The sequence below is a fragment of the Pocillopora damicornis genome, chromosome 4 (genome assembly GCF_964200805.1).
Source record: "Pocillopora damicornis chromosome 4, jaPocDami1.2, whole genome shotgun sequence".
NCBI classification, from domain to species: Eukaryota; Metazoa; Cnidaria; class Anthozoa; order Scleractinia; family Pocilloporidae; genus Pocillopora; species Pocillopora damicornis.
Genome location: NC_142673.1, coordinates 3,458,384 through 3,472,053, shown reverse-complemented (window position 1 = coordinate 3,472,053; position 13,670 = coordinate 3,458,384). Strand labels below are relative to the sequence as shown.

The 13,670-nt window shown below is 36.7% G+C and overlaps 3 protein-coding genes across 3 annotated transcripts in view; 2 read left to right on the top strand and 1 right to left on the bottom strand.

The window, feature by feature from the left end:
• The first annotated feature begins 21 nt into the window (after nucleotides 1-21).
• LOC113679379 (uncharacterized) lies at nucleotides 22-1,881 on the top strand. The gene has a single exon (XM_027196331.2). The coding sequence runs from the start codon at nucleotides 86-88 to the stop codon at nucleotides 1,631-1,633; it is 1,548 nt and encodes a 515-aa protein (XP_027052132.2). The 5' UTR covers nucleotides 22-85; the 3' UTR covers nucleotides 1,634-1,881.
• A 1,037-nt stretch (nucleotides 1,882-2,918) lies between these two features.
• Nucleotides 2,919-7,020, bottom strand: LOC113679380 (surfeit locus protein 4 homolog). Its single transcript, XM_027196332.2, has 3 exons — nucleotides 6,670-7,020; nucleotides 6,252-6,295; nucleotides 2,919-5,513 (listed from the first exon to the last, which is right to left on the bottom strand). Exons 1-3 carry the CDS (start codon nucleotides 7,006-7,008, stop codon nucleotides 5,060-5,062), a joined length of 837 nt encoding a protein of 278 aa, XP_027052133.2. The 5' UTR covers nucleotides 7,009-7,020; the 3' UTR covers nucleotides 2,919-5,059.
• Nucleotides 7,021-7,147: 127 nt separating this feature from the next.
• The window catches only part of LOC113679382 (axonemal dynein light chain domain-containing protein 1), a 14,796-nt gene continuing 8,273 nt past the window's right edge, over nucleotides 7,148-13,670 (top strand). The window contains exons 1-13 of the mRNA XM_089205475.1: nucleotides 7,148-7,513; nucleotides 7,886-8,471; nucleotides 8,916-9,025; nucleotides 9,628-9,790; nucleotides 9,913-10,004; nucleotides 10,417-10,473; nucleotides 10,970-11,006; nucleotides 11,145-11,216; nucleotides 11,775-11,849; nucleotides 12,253-12,347; nucleotides 12,648-12,686; nucleotides 13,151-13,204; nucleotides 13,601-13,667. Coding sequence (XP_089061601.1) covers nucleotides 8,007-8,471; nucleotides 8,916-9,025; nucleotides 9,628-9,790; nucleotides 9,913-10,004; nucleotides 10,417-10,473; nucleotides 10,970-11,006; nucleotides 11,145-11,216; nucleotides 11,775-11,849; nucleotides 12,253-12,347; nucleotides 12,648-12,686; nucleotides 13,151-13,204; nucleotides 13,601-13,667 — 1,326 coding nt within the window. The 5' untranslated portion in view covers nucleotides 7,148-7,513; nucleotides 7,886-8,006. The remainder of the gene's footprint in view (nucleotides 7,514-7,885; nucleotides 8,472-8,915; nucleotides 9,026-9,627; nucleotides 9,791-9,912; nucleotides 10,005-10,416; nucleotides 10,474-10,969; nucleotides 11,007-11,144; nucleotides 11,217-11,774; nucleotides 11,850-12,252; nucleotides 12,348-12,647; nucleotides 12,687-13,150; nucleotides 13,205-13,600; nucleotides 13,668-13,670) is intronic.

Here is a 13,670-nt window from a genome sequence, read left to right as displayed (position 1 = left end):
GTCTCATCTGGGTTTGATGATCGAAAGGCCTTGTCAAATTTAACACGTAGACAGGTATATTGTGGCTAACCAGCACTAAAAACAAATGGCCGAATTAGCTTTGGTAAGAATCTCCTTGAAATTAGTATGGGGACTGATCGCTAATCGAGCGATCGCTAGATTGGAAACTGGAAACCCAACCGATGAGAAGTTAAGGCAACTCTTATTGAGCGAATTCCGCAAACTTCATGAGGAACTCGATGCCTTGAGACGGAAAGAGCTTGTAGCTGCGGTAGCGTTTATGGAGAACGCTTACGAAATCTTGAACGATGACCCAGGAGAAGCAAGAAAAGAGTTCAACAAAGCGAGAGATGCAGCTCAAGTTGCCCTTGGCGTGGTGAAGGAGTTGAACGACAAAATCTTGGCAACTAAAATCATGATCGCGTCTGCCATTCACGAGTTTGTTGCGAAACCTGACGTCGCTGCCTCTTTGTGTATGAAGTACGTATCTCGCCTGAACTCCCTTCCTATGGTCGCGAACGCTTCTTGTGCTCAGATTTCACAGAAAATGGGTACAAAATGGCGTTGGGGAGGCAACGAGGCAAGGCAGGAAATGCTGGGTAAAATTTCGGAGGTTAACCGTTGTGTCTGGCATTTTGTCACAGATCAAACCAGCAGTAGTAAATATTTAGAGAGTGAATGCTCGCATATCAATGTCGAAGGAAGACTGGTGAACCCCATGACGGACTTCATCCTGTTACGTAGTCGTGTGGAGCTCACTACTTTGAAAGAGGGTTTTGGTACGCCCATTAGTATGGTAGTCGTGGAGAACAAGATGTTCTTCGCTCAGACGCAAGTTGCCGCCTCAGGCGAAAGTGATGCTTTTCTTAGCAATGCCATCAAATCTTTAGATCTGGAAACTGGTTCTGTGTCAGAGTTGGTTGGCCATGCAGGGGTCGTCTTATGCCTAGCTGTGGCTGGGCGCCATGTGGTTTCTGGATCATTTGACAAGAATATCCTTATTTGGGATGCAAAATCCTGCAAGTGCTTGCACATTCTGACTGGTCATCAAGGGTCAGTCAAGTCATTAGCATTGAATGACTTGCACATATTCTCTGGTTCCACTGATTGTACCATCAAGGTTTGGGACAGGGTCACATTTGAATTACACCACACCCTTGAGGGGCACAGTACACCCATTTCAGCCTTGGCTGTTTCTAATCGGCATTTGTTCTCCACTGAAGTAAATGGACCAATCAAGTATTGGGACTTGAAGAAATTCATATGCCTGCATGATATCAAATCCCCTCAGAATGTTAGCAAAATGCACATCTTGAACAGCAATTTACTTGTGGCATTTGATCAGAAACTGTCAGTCATCAATTTGGGAAACTTAAAAGAAGTTGCTGTTTCTAAACACCCAGCAGAACTCTCCCTGACTATTGGAAGAAATCTTTGCACAGCAACAGAATCCACTCTGTCATTACTGGATTTACTTAACATGAAAATCATTGGATCAAAGGCTTTCGAAGTTAGAGAAGCACCATACAATGTCAAGTGCATGTATTATGATGAGATGGCAGGCTTCTTGTATGTCACTGCTTTGTGTACCACAGCCAACTCCAGGGAAAAATATGTTGTATTTAGACTTTAGTCTAGACCTCCTTCTACTCATCACTGAGTGAATTTGTTATTTCAGTCTTCTAATTGCAGAAATTTAAAAATGATCAAATAGGATTTTCACTTGATAAGCTTACTTGCTATCTTTTAACCTTAATGGCAAAAGATTTAAACTAAGTGCTGTCCTTACTATTTGGCAAAGTCCATGTAGGAGTCACCAAAAATTAGCTTTTTTTTCTTAACTTGCTTTTTGGACTTCACCCAAATAGGAGGGGCCTGCCTATAGTCTAGAAGAAAACATACAGTGAGGTGTTCATCAGCAGACTACTTTTACAGACATAATTCCATAAAAAAAAAAACCAGGAAAGATTTATTACTCGACGTTTCGGGGTCATCGTGACTCCATTATCAAGAGACTAGTTTAAAAACATGCAAATAAGGAAAGGTACAAGAATAGCATAAATTAGAATGAACGGCTTAAACAAACACCTTGGCGCGGATGGAATCCGTTTGCACGTTCAGTGTCGGCTTACGCATGCGAATATACAACATTTCATTAACAAGGCAATCAAATTTGCCGTTACATTTCGCGATGACGTTGAATTGCTCGATCAAGCACCTACCACCTCCAGCACAATAGTGAAATGCCTGAACGCTTGATCGAGCAATTCAACGTCATCGCGAAATGTAACGGCAAATTTGATTGCCTTGTTAATGAAATGTTGTATATTCGCATGCGTAAGCCGACACTGAACGTGCAAACGGATTCCATCCGCGCCAAGGTGTTTGTTTAAGCCGTTCATTCTAATTTATGCTATTCTTGTACCTTTCCTTATTTGCATGTTTTTAAACTAGTCTCTTGATAATGGAGTCACGATGACCCCGAAACGTCGAGTAATAAATCTTTCCTGGTTTTTTCTATGCCTTTGCTTTAGCAAATCCCTGCTGATCAAATAATTCCATAAAGTGCAGAAATTTGCTGCTTGGATCATTTCATACAGTTACTGTAATTCCTTTGAGTTTTTTCAAGAAAATAAGAGACATCATGTGGCCAGTGAGATTTTGTAAGTTTTCGCTCTCTTAGGTGTAACTTTCAACTTAGAATTCACTATTTTCATCTCATGTAAAAACTTAAAATGTTGAAATATTTATCTTGATTCATGTACTAGGTCTAGCTGTTCCAGAATCTTTAAAAAAAAAAAACAAACAAACAAACAAGAAAAGAAAAAGTAAATAAAACTACCGGACTTTTTGTCAGGGCCACTTGCAAAATTTCTTTGACTGCTGATTACTAACTAGATGAATCAGACCAGTGAAAATGATGGGAAGTTTTTTCTATTTTAATGACATTTTCATTGTGATGTTCCTTCTAGAGTAGTCAATTGTGCTCTCTACAGCAACTGAAATTACTTTCAACTGTTAGAATACCTTTACATAATACAATAAACAACAGATATTGCAAAAATAATCAAACTATAAATTATGTTTATTAGTAACCTTACAACTTTCAGAGTTAGCTTTCTTGATTGTTTTGAAGGAGAATTAAATTGATCTGACCAGTGCAAGAGATGTTCTACAAGATATTTCTATAGTCTGTGATAATTACAATTGATCAATATGGGTGCTAAATTTTCCATCAATGAAGCAGTTTAAGACCTAATATTTAATTATTCATAGCAAACAAAGTGCAAATTTCTCTCTCTTTAAGAGAATACAGAGTATGAAAAAATAAAATATATATCCTTCAACAATTCAAGATCTCAAAGAGGTTATCTTCTACTTCTACCTTTTGAATTAATAAAGAATTTTAAAGAAACAACTTCAACAAGGAAGGATGAGTTCTAAAATGAATTTCCTCTAGCCATGGATTGTATCTGACTGAACTCTCTACTGATTATAACCTTTTCTCTCCCAAGATTTCATTACTAATTCTCCTTACTGTAAGTCATACAATTCTTATAATGTTAGTTAGGATAATTTAGTATTGGATCAACTGATCAGCTCCTAAATTTGTATTTTTCTTTATTCTCATCATCTGTCTGCTTGATATTGTATTATTACTGTAAGGAGAAATACTGTCTTGGTCACTCATGAGAGTTAATGGGTTAATGGACTATTATCACAGTTAACTCTTAAAATTGGAAAGCAAACTGGAAGCTGTATTCATACGAGCATAACTAGCAACAAATTCCTTCCTATCTTTCGGAGACATTCTTATTAATAAGTAGACAAACACTTGTAGTATTTAACTTTAGTTCTCATTGAAAACTCTCTGACACACTATGTTATTGTGGAGCACACAACACTACACAGCACTTTTTTAAAATCCTAAATTGTTAGTCTGCCAATAGATCACACCATGATTCAATCAGAGTAACTTTCAAAACCAGCACTCTTTTTATGTTTACAGTCTACAACTCTTTTGTTAGGGTGTGTTGAGTGTTCATTTTGAGAGTCTACCACTACAAAATTATCACTTGTAATTCTGCTAGAAAAATATTCCACTGATTCATGTTTCATAGATTTGTTGCAAAATAAATAATAAACTACAAGTTACTTCTGCAAACAGTTAATCAAAAATCCCACCAAGATAACCACTTCAGCCTTAACCCTTTAACTCCTAAGATTAGATCGTTAATTCTCCCCTCTGGCGACTACACATTTCCTTGTAAATAAAATAATAGAATTTGGTGTTAGATCTGGATAAAACCTTCTACCTGATACATTTGAGTACTCTAATACCTGTTTGCTGGATAGCGTATGAATATTAATGGAAGAAGTTTCATGTGAATCACTTCTGGGATTTAAAGGGTAAAGGCAAATCTTTTGACAAACCACACAGGGTTAGTAAATGTTATCTGTGCTGAAACAACAAAAATATGTATGAAAAAAATTCAGCTCTTGTCTGTTGACAAACTTGCAAACTCCATGACTAATAGATTTCAAAGCAAAACAATAATTTAACTTACTCATCAAAGACACCTCAGAAGAAGGAAAATATAACTCTGTATTTAGGTCTGAAGTGTAAACAGAGAGCTGTGACTGACAGACAATCATTACCCAAACACAACTTAAGAATACACTTCTGTACGTAAATCTCCTAGTTTTAAAATTAAAAGGAAATGACAGTACATGTTACAATATGCCTCAACAAATTGTATGCTGAGAGGCAGATTGGAACCTTGGCAATACAGCTCTAACATGGCTACAATTCTAATTTCTTGCAACAGTTCTAACACACGTAGAACAGAATTTAAAAAAAATTCAAATTTAGCGAAAGATTTGCACATCAACTAATGATATACTGCCAGATTCAAGGCTAACATGTATCAAATGAAGTGCAAGGCTTTATAAAGGAGGATAAAGAAGCTACGTCTTTAGTTTGTAATCCAGATAGTTTTAGACTTCACTTGCATTGATAGGGAAAAAAAATTGTATACTTTAATGTCCTTTGATGTATTTACCATTTCTTCTTATAATCATCAACACTAACTCCGCCAGGGCCAAGGGCAACAACTAGGAGCAAACCACCAATAACTGAAGTGGTCTGGAAGAAGTCGTACTTTAAGAAATCTCTCAATGGTGACTGGGAGTGGTACATCCACCAAGGATTCAGATAAACATTGATTATGGCCAAAAGAAGCACTAACACCAATGACGCAAGTTTGGTCTTGTACCCTACAGCCACGAGGACCATCAGAATTGTACCTAGTACGTCTTGCAAGATGTAGACGAAAGAAAATCTTAACTTGATCAGGGTTGCAAACATGAAACCAAGAAGAACGCGACCAGTTAGTTGAAGGTATGTTTTAGGGGTGTTCCCTCCCATGGTCGGCACTCCGGCAAACAGACTCTTCTGCTCAGACCGAGATTCAGCCAAGAGAAGTAACAAGGCACCGGCAAGAGCAAGGTTTCTAAAGAAAGAGAGAAAATAAAAATGGAGATGTCAAAACATTGCGATAACTTTTTGTATCCAAGATACAAAATTAGTGTCAGCAGAGGACAACTCTGTCAAGCTGATAAGTTTGTCAATTTCTATCACCTTTCTTCCTGTTATTGCCTTGATATTGAGATGAACAGCTGCACGCTAGTCACTTTTGTCAGCAAATGGGATAATCCCTTCACTTCTAAGGTTATGGCAATTCTTTGCACTGTCTATTATACATTTATTACACTAAAAAGTGCAGAATTTGGGAAATAACAAAACTATATCCCCAAATAACAGGGTAATTAAGTATTATCAACTGATTTGATGACGTAAAACTCTTTACTGTGGCCAATTTACGTTATCAACTCAGCTAATAATACTTGATTACCCTGTTACACTTTACAACTGATGCAGCACCACAGTTTCTTTGGAACCTTACCCCCTTTAATCATATATCCCCAAACTGTTACTTTTTTTCTTTCTTATCAACTTTTGTTTGAAAATTAATTGATTTTGCAAGGAGACATTTTTTGGTCAATCCTAGGCGTGAAAGGCCTTGGAGCCAGTCAATGAAAAATATTCCTTTTAAAATCATTTTTATCTGTTTTAACACATAAATAGTGAATCAGAGGAAACAAACTTATGCAAGAAGCTTAATGGTTAAACAATAGGAGCATCTTTCCACTAATTGCCAGAGAGAGAACAAATAGTAACATTATCCTACCTGAGCAAAAATTTGAAATCCCACAAGATACTGTATGCGAGAGTCTGTAAAAGAAAAAGAGAAAAAGAAAAAGAAATGAGCAATTAATAATTTTGGGTTGGAGCGCAAAAAGAACTTAATTCTAGGTTTGCATTAAATTACCGTAAATTATTGATTATACAGTTTGATCTCTCAAAGGCACTCGACAGAGGAAAATGAAAGAGATATAATTCCTTACAATTAGTTTCCTCTTCGAGTCGATGTAACCCGATATTGCAGAGACTTAAATAAGAAATAAGTATTTAAAATAGCTATTATAAAGACAGATTCACCATACATAGAAATCACTCTTTGTTGAGTGATCTTCTGGAGACGTATAGAGGAGTTTGAGGGGGAAAAAATAAATAAAAAAGGTATACACGACAGAAGCAACACTTACTTGGACTACAATAACAGAAGATAACATTCCCACGGCGATTTCCACTTTTTGTCGGGATAACACCATTACACAACCCGCTAACTGGGCGACTAAATTGAAGAGAACGAACAAGGTTCCGACGACTGTTCCACAATGCCACGTTTGATCCATGTAGTCACGCTGTTCATCCCACTGGAACCACATACGAAAGCCATCTTCGAAGAAAGTCGAAATCAAACAGAATCGCGCGACATGAGGAAGCACGTGTTTGCTGTTTCGAAGGATCTGATCGGCAATATCTTCTGCCTTGCTTATGTACTCGCTGTAAGGCGACGATCCCGCTTGGGAAGGCTTAGACATCTTGTTTAGAATGAAGAGACAGCATAAGAAATGGCGGTAAGGATGTCCGCGCAGAAGACTGTAGACCATAATACGCCACGGGGTTTTGCCACGTACTCTTTTCTAGTTGACGTCACAACGAAGGTCTCGTATCCGGTTTAATTTTGAAAGAAATTTGAGTGGATGGAAAGAGAGGCAGGTGTGCGATCAAAACATGAATTACAAGTACTTTTTCGGTTTTGAATTTGGTTGACACTTAATAGACGGTATATTTGATGTAATTCATTTTGCTTCCATCAGTTCTATGGCGTGAGCGATCTTGAACTAAATAATAATCTGTAACATTTGTCTGTCTACGTTAGTATCGATAAGCGTTGTCTGCCTCCGTGCCCTCTCTCTACGCACCCTTCGAGAGATAATAATGAGTGAATAAATAAGAACGGGATAAAACAAACCGAAAACAAAAAACACACTGGGAAGGGTTCACTGCACAGGACTAGCGCATTGATGATTAAACGTGTTTTAGGTAATTTTATAGTGTCATTTTACTTGAGGTACACTTGCTTCTTTTTTTTTTTTTTTTTTTCAAAGTTTATCATTTACTCGTTTTATTGTGTTTTTGAAGTAACTACGTGTATGTGGGTGTTTGTATGTGTAACTGAAGGCTGCCCCATTAGGTCTTATCAAGAGAACACTTGTTAGTAAGGAGGAAAGCGCGAACTGTGTTTACTGACTTGATCAGAACTTCTGTCAGATAATCATTCAAATTGTGATAAAAGTAAGGGAAACAGATGATTCTTGTGTGCATACAAGAAAAGAGCGGGTCGTTTTTCAGGAAAGTGACGGTAGAAAATTTTAATAATTTGTTTTGTTTTGTTTTTTGGTGCGATTCTCTCAGGACAGCTAGGAGATAGACTGAGCTCTAACACCATTGACAGCAGAGAAGTACTGGGCTTAAGTTTATCAATATAGTAACCAGTGGTAACGTGAGAGATTTTTACTGGGATGCAACATGGCGGATGACTTTTTGGAGTTTCAACCTGGGAATATTTCAATGTTTTTCATTTCTCAACTCGTCTAATCGTCAATTGCATACCTTTCATGGCGCCATAAGTATCATAAAGGGTTATTTTTCGAAGATGAGCGTCTCAACGGCAGTAAAACCGAGTGAATCACCGCACGTATCTCCCGGGGAAAATTCGTCGCGGTCTTCCCGTGCGAAAAACAAACTTGCAAAGACTCCTAGTTCGCCATGTGTCTTGCCAATTCTTGAAGGTGGAAAACCACAGACTGATGAAATAAGACGTGAACTAATGGATTCCAGTGGAAGAAGTGATATTTTGGACCGAGATAAGACTTTTTTAACTGGAATGAATGACTTTATACCTGAGGATATTTTGAACAGTTTGACGCAGCATCCTGTTCCGCCTTCGCGAGAACAGTTAGGGCCTTCATCAAAACACAAAAAACTGAAACCTTTAGAGGTAGAGATATTTGAATAACAGGAATAGGGTGGTTTTATGTATCATTGTAAAAAATGCGACTCGATCAAATACGTTTTCTCTACATTTTACTTGTTTTAGTTCAATTTTATTCTTGCATTAGTTCTAATTATTTTTGTCAAATAGTTAGTAATGTACATGTTGTATGGAAAGCCAACCAAATTTGAACTGATTACTGATCAAATTGAACCAGAACGTATTTGTTTACTTACTTACATGTACCATACACCGGTAAGCACGGATAATGTCATTTCCGATAGATTTACAACATAGACATCATCATCTTATTTTTGTGTAATTATATTTACATTGAAATAAACTGCTGGAGCTAGGGCATCTCTAAATTTTTTGCAGGATGTGTACAATTTTTGAACCTTTGATTACTGTTGATATTAGCGTAATCACTTCCTTCTGTCAACTTTCCAGATTACTCCACCTGCTCGTAGAAGACCAGCTAATGTTTGGAATTTTCCCAGAGGAAGAGAAAAGCTCAAACATCTTGCAGAACAGCCACCTTGTGTTTGTGGAGCAGGGAGGTAAACAAAGACTTATGACATGTATTACAGCAGACATGGAAAACTTGCCTCCATTTGGTGCTCAATAGATAAACAAAGTCACCATTTAGTAAGACAATATGCATGGATATTTGTTGGCAGACACAATTTCTTCTGAGTTGCAAACATGTTTCTGAGAGCAATGCATGAGGAAAACTGTGAGAAATTGAGGAACCAATAAAGTCCAAAGACAAATAAAGTACTGGTTAAGATATCTGTGCACCAAATGGGAATTGCTATGCATATTATCCTTCGAATATCACCTGATGTTCTCCAGTTTTACCAATCACATGCAAGCAAAAATATTTGGTGGATTTTGATAATGGTTATCCTTTGTTGATGAATTAAGATGATAATTTACCTGAGATGTGGGAAAAACAGATTAAATTAGTTAAACATCATTCAGACCTGAAGTTCATTTGAATCATAACATTTCCATTTAAGAGTTCTTTGCTTAGTGTTAAGGAACTGTTGCAAGCAAAGAAGGCAGATCAATTTCAACTTAGTGTTGTCTAGAATATAGACATTGTTATGTGTGTTTTTGTATTTCACCTTTATGAAAAGAAGATTGTATTATTTTTCAGGGATATTTCATTCCTATATGATGCAACTGTCCCAGATAAGAGAGTCTTAGACTCAGCTGGAAAACAGCTGGTTATGTCAGGGCCTGATGGAATAAAGATGTCCCCTGGAGACAAGTATTTAGAGCGTGCTGAAAAAAGCAGAGAAAGTGAGAAGGATGCAATGGTAAAGTTTTGGAGAATTTTCATGACAGCACATTACCTAGAGTAACAAAGATTATTGATTATTTAGAGTTAAGTTGAACTCTACAGTAAACTTGAAATTATGTTTCTGCTCTTTTTCAATAGGAAGTGAGATCTCAAATTCCCAACAGCCTCATTCCCTCAGAGTATCATATAGTCAAGAATCCTGGTGTCATGGGATTAGAGTTTCAAGAAGAGTATGTACAGAGAACATTTGCCAACTGAAGTTAACTTCTCTTCTCATTATTAATATCATGTAATACATTATCCACCTAACATGTGGGAGAATAGTGAAGAATACCTTATTTGCTCACAAATTCAGAAGAAAACAAGTGGCAGCTAGATGGGTAGATTATCTGTCAAATGTTGAAAGTTAAAGGGTAAATAGAAGTGCAAAAAAGCATTACATATGATTCAAATGTAACACACACATCTGGTTCATTTTATATTTAATAGGCAAAGTAATCATGAACATTCATTCCTTTTTCATTAACTCTAAATAATTGGTTACAGTTGTGCATGTACATACCTTTATTCATGATGTAACTCATACAAATCTCCATTGTTTATTTTTTTGATATGTAAAAGTCACATTTATTGTTATTACAGTAAGTATACCACATATGTTCATGGCCATGAGGATCATCTTACTGTTTTCCCTTCAATGTAAGTGAACTCTGATCAATTTTTTGAAATATAATTTGTTAATTTTTTAGCCATCATTTATTTGCATCTTACTGGTATTTGGATTAAATATGCCTTGCTCTTTCTTGTAAAAATTTGTATTATCATCTTGGTATGAATGTTATTAGGAAAAACTTAAGGGGTGATAAGAACAAGATTTAGATAACACAGAATGTGTCTTCTGGTCACCTTGTCTTGGCTGTGTAGTAAGTAAGAAGAAACCCAAGCCCTTTTTGCCATTATACATCTTGGGTCTACTTCCTTTTCAAGCTAGCGAAAAAGAAAAATTAAAAATACCTTATAAGGGATGGACTTTGAGCAATACCATTTAGCTAAACTTTTTGGATAGTTGGGTGGCTGTCAACATGAAGGATTCTCATTTATATCTACTTGTTCGTGTTGATTGATTTGAAATGTTTATATTATTGATAAAAAGACAGTAAATTTTCCTATCATAACAATTCTTTTTGATTTGAAGGAAACCAACAGGGAGACAAGAAGTGCTTAAACTAAAGGTTTGTTGTAGATCATTTCTGCTCTTTTTAAAGTGCCACTGTATCTACACAATCACTTGATTCACATGCCTGTTAATGACAATTTTGCCTTAGGGAATGTATTGGGTTTAACCATTTTTATTTGTTTTTTCTTTGTAGCATGCTATGGATTCTATGTTGGCACGTGCTGGTGTTGATGATGAGGGCAGAGAATTGTCAGGCCCAACTCAGGTACAAGAGTTGATTGCACAAGTCACTCTCATGCACTTTGTATCGATTTTCCTTGATTGATACTGACATTGTTTTCGGTCATTATTATAGTCTAGTAAGTTTTTAATTAAATGACCAAATGGCAAATGACAGAGCTTTAAACTAAACTCTTTTTGGGTCATCTTGTCGTAAACTCAGGTCATAAGAATTGTCCTCAGCATTAAAATTTTAGTAAAAGATAAAAAAAGGAAAGAATAAAAATAAAGGAAAAAAGACATTTTGTGCAATATTACACTCTAACAGTCATGTGCTGCTGAGTTTAATGGTTGCAGACTAATAATTACTGCAGTGCTGCTAGAATAAGCTCACTAAGTGTATAGTTGAAGGTTTACTTAATTAGGGCAAAAGTTATCATCTTTTTATTATTTTACCTTGTTATAGATGAGGTAAAAGTAGCCACGGTGACTAGTAGTTTATTTATCATAATGACAAAAAGATTGGCAAGTTTTACAAGTTAGAGTTGTTTCCACATGTACATATGACTCCTTGGTAAAAATGCTGGAAAACAATTCTTTTCAGATTCACAACCTTCTTGAGCTGGTTAAAAAGGAGCAAAACATATACAACGTAGCATTTAATGAAATAATTCGTCAAGTAAGTGATGAATAAACCTTACCACCTTGTAGTTATTATATCCACACACTAAGGTTACTTTGATTAAATCTTGAAAATGCACTCTGGGCCGATAATATTGCAAAAAAAAAAATGAGGGAAAACTTAGATTAAAACTTATCTCACAGTAGTTATCGTTTTGTCTAGTTTGTATAGTTTGTTGAAAATCATACATGCTGGGAGAAAGGGAACTGTTTACCATTAGTAAGAGGCTACTGCACTTGACACAGCGGAAACCCCTTGTGGTGTTCACAGTTTTCTGAGTTAAATGATCACACTCCTACATTCCAAATGCCAGTTCGACTTGGAAACAGTGGACAAGAAGAGCCACCTCATAGAATGACTACCTCTAAATTCCATTAATATATTTTTTTCTATTTTTTAGGTAACAGTTGAATGTGCAGAGAGGGGAGAACTGTTAGCGAACTTGAGAAAGCGCTATGCAGATCTGTTAGATCGCATTCCCAGACAAGTGAAAAGGTAACAAAAGACTGAAAACACTAATCCATCGGCAGCTGTTCATGTTCCTAAGTTTAATGTACACTTATCATCAAGAGAATTATTTACAACCAGCGGTTAGCATAAATCTGCCACACTACATAATGTACCTTACCACGCCTCCGTACACTATGATTTCATTTATTCCTTAATGGAGATGAAAGTTAAGACTAATGAAATAATTTTGAATTTCGATTTCGGAAAATGCAACGTAAAATATTGGCATCTAGGTGTAAAGATTCAAAGGTTAAAAAAATTCAGCATCGTCTATTTTCATTGCAGTCTTCACCAGGAAGTTATTGCTCAGAGAGCTTTAGACAGGTAGGAAAACTGTCAGTAGCTTCTACCTGTGTCTTACCATTACACACAAACCTATAAGGAGTTATCCAGCCTGTTCCAGGTGTTCTTTTAGGAAAATCAAGCGAAATAGGAAACGGCAGGATTTTTAGAAGCGACAGGGCGAAAACCAAGGAGGTCCTGTTTAGGCGTATTACGCGACCCGACCCAAACCTCCTCACGCTTCGTTTTGCTAACTAAGCGCCTTGAACAGGTCAGGAGCTCTTTTTCAATATGTTATCTTTTTGCACTTCCGTGTATGTGCAAAACTTACCTAACTGTACCCTATATAGGGTAAGTCTTCTCTTTATGCTAAAAGGTGTTGTTAACAAAATGTAATGGCTGACATCAGAATAAAATATCTGGTGACTTGCATTCCTGACACATCAAACATTTCTGATTCTCTTATTGTATTTAATTTTTCGTATGCAATTATTTTTCCGGTACAGGAGACTAACGGAAGAACTTGTGCGATTTAAAGCATCTATAAGTTCTCTAACCAGGTATGTAAAGTATACTGCCGAAAACTTTCAGATGGAGCAATTTTCAATTAAGCTCCGAGAGTGATCCGAATTGCTTTGTTTTTGCTTTACTTCGCTTTATGATTGGTCTAGAAAACTCATGCCACTCTCTCAACCAATCAGATGCCAAACTAAACACCGATCACGACTTGGTCGCTTGCGTTTACCCACGCTCTAGGAATTGTGGATGGTTTTACTTTGAGTTCTCATCGGCTCTTAAAGTAAATTTCCTTTCTTTTGGTTACTGTGGCTACTTTGGTTTTGGGTTTAAGACGCTCAATCGAAAAAGCGCTCTACCATGCAATTACTGATTTGGCAGCATCGAGAGAACTCAGAGAAGACTTAGTGATCATTTGTCATTTTTGTCCTTATTGTCAGTGAACTTGCTTCAGTCAAGGCTCATGATCGAGAAGTTACCCAACAGGCCAAACATGCCCAAGAAGAGGTA

Bases quoted from the DNA above. Each gene is read 5' to 3' on its own strand.
- LOC113679379 (XM_027196331.2), top strand. From the start codon at position 86: ATGGCCGAATTAGCTTTGGTAAGAATCTCCTTGAAATTAGTATGGGGA.
- LOC113679380 (XM_027196332.2), bottom strand. From the start codon at position 7,008: ATGTCTAAGCCTTCCCAAGCGGGATCGTCGCCTTACAGCGAGTACATA. The intron at 6,296-6,669 runs GTAAGTGTTGCT...TTTCTTTTACAG, and splicing joins CTTCTGTTATTGTAGTCCAA to ACTCTCGCATACAGTATCTT. The intron at 5,514-6,251 runs GTAGGATAATGT...CTCTTTCTTTAG, and splicing joins GATTTCAAATTTTTGCTCAG to AAACCTTGCTCTTGCCGGTG.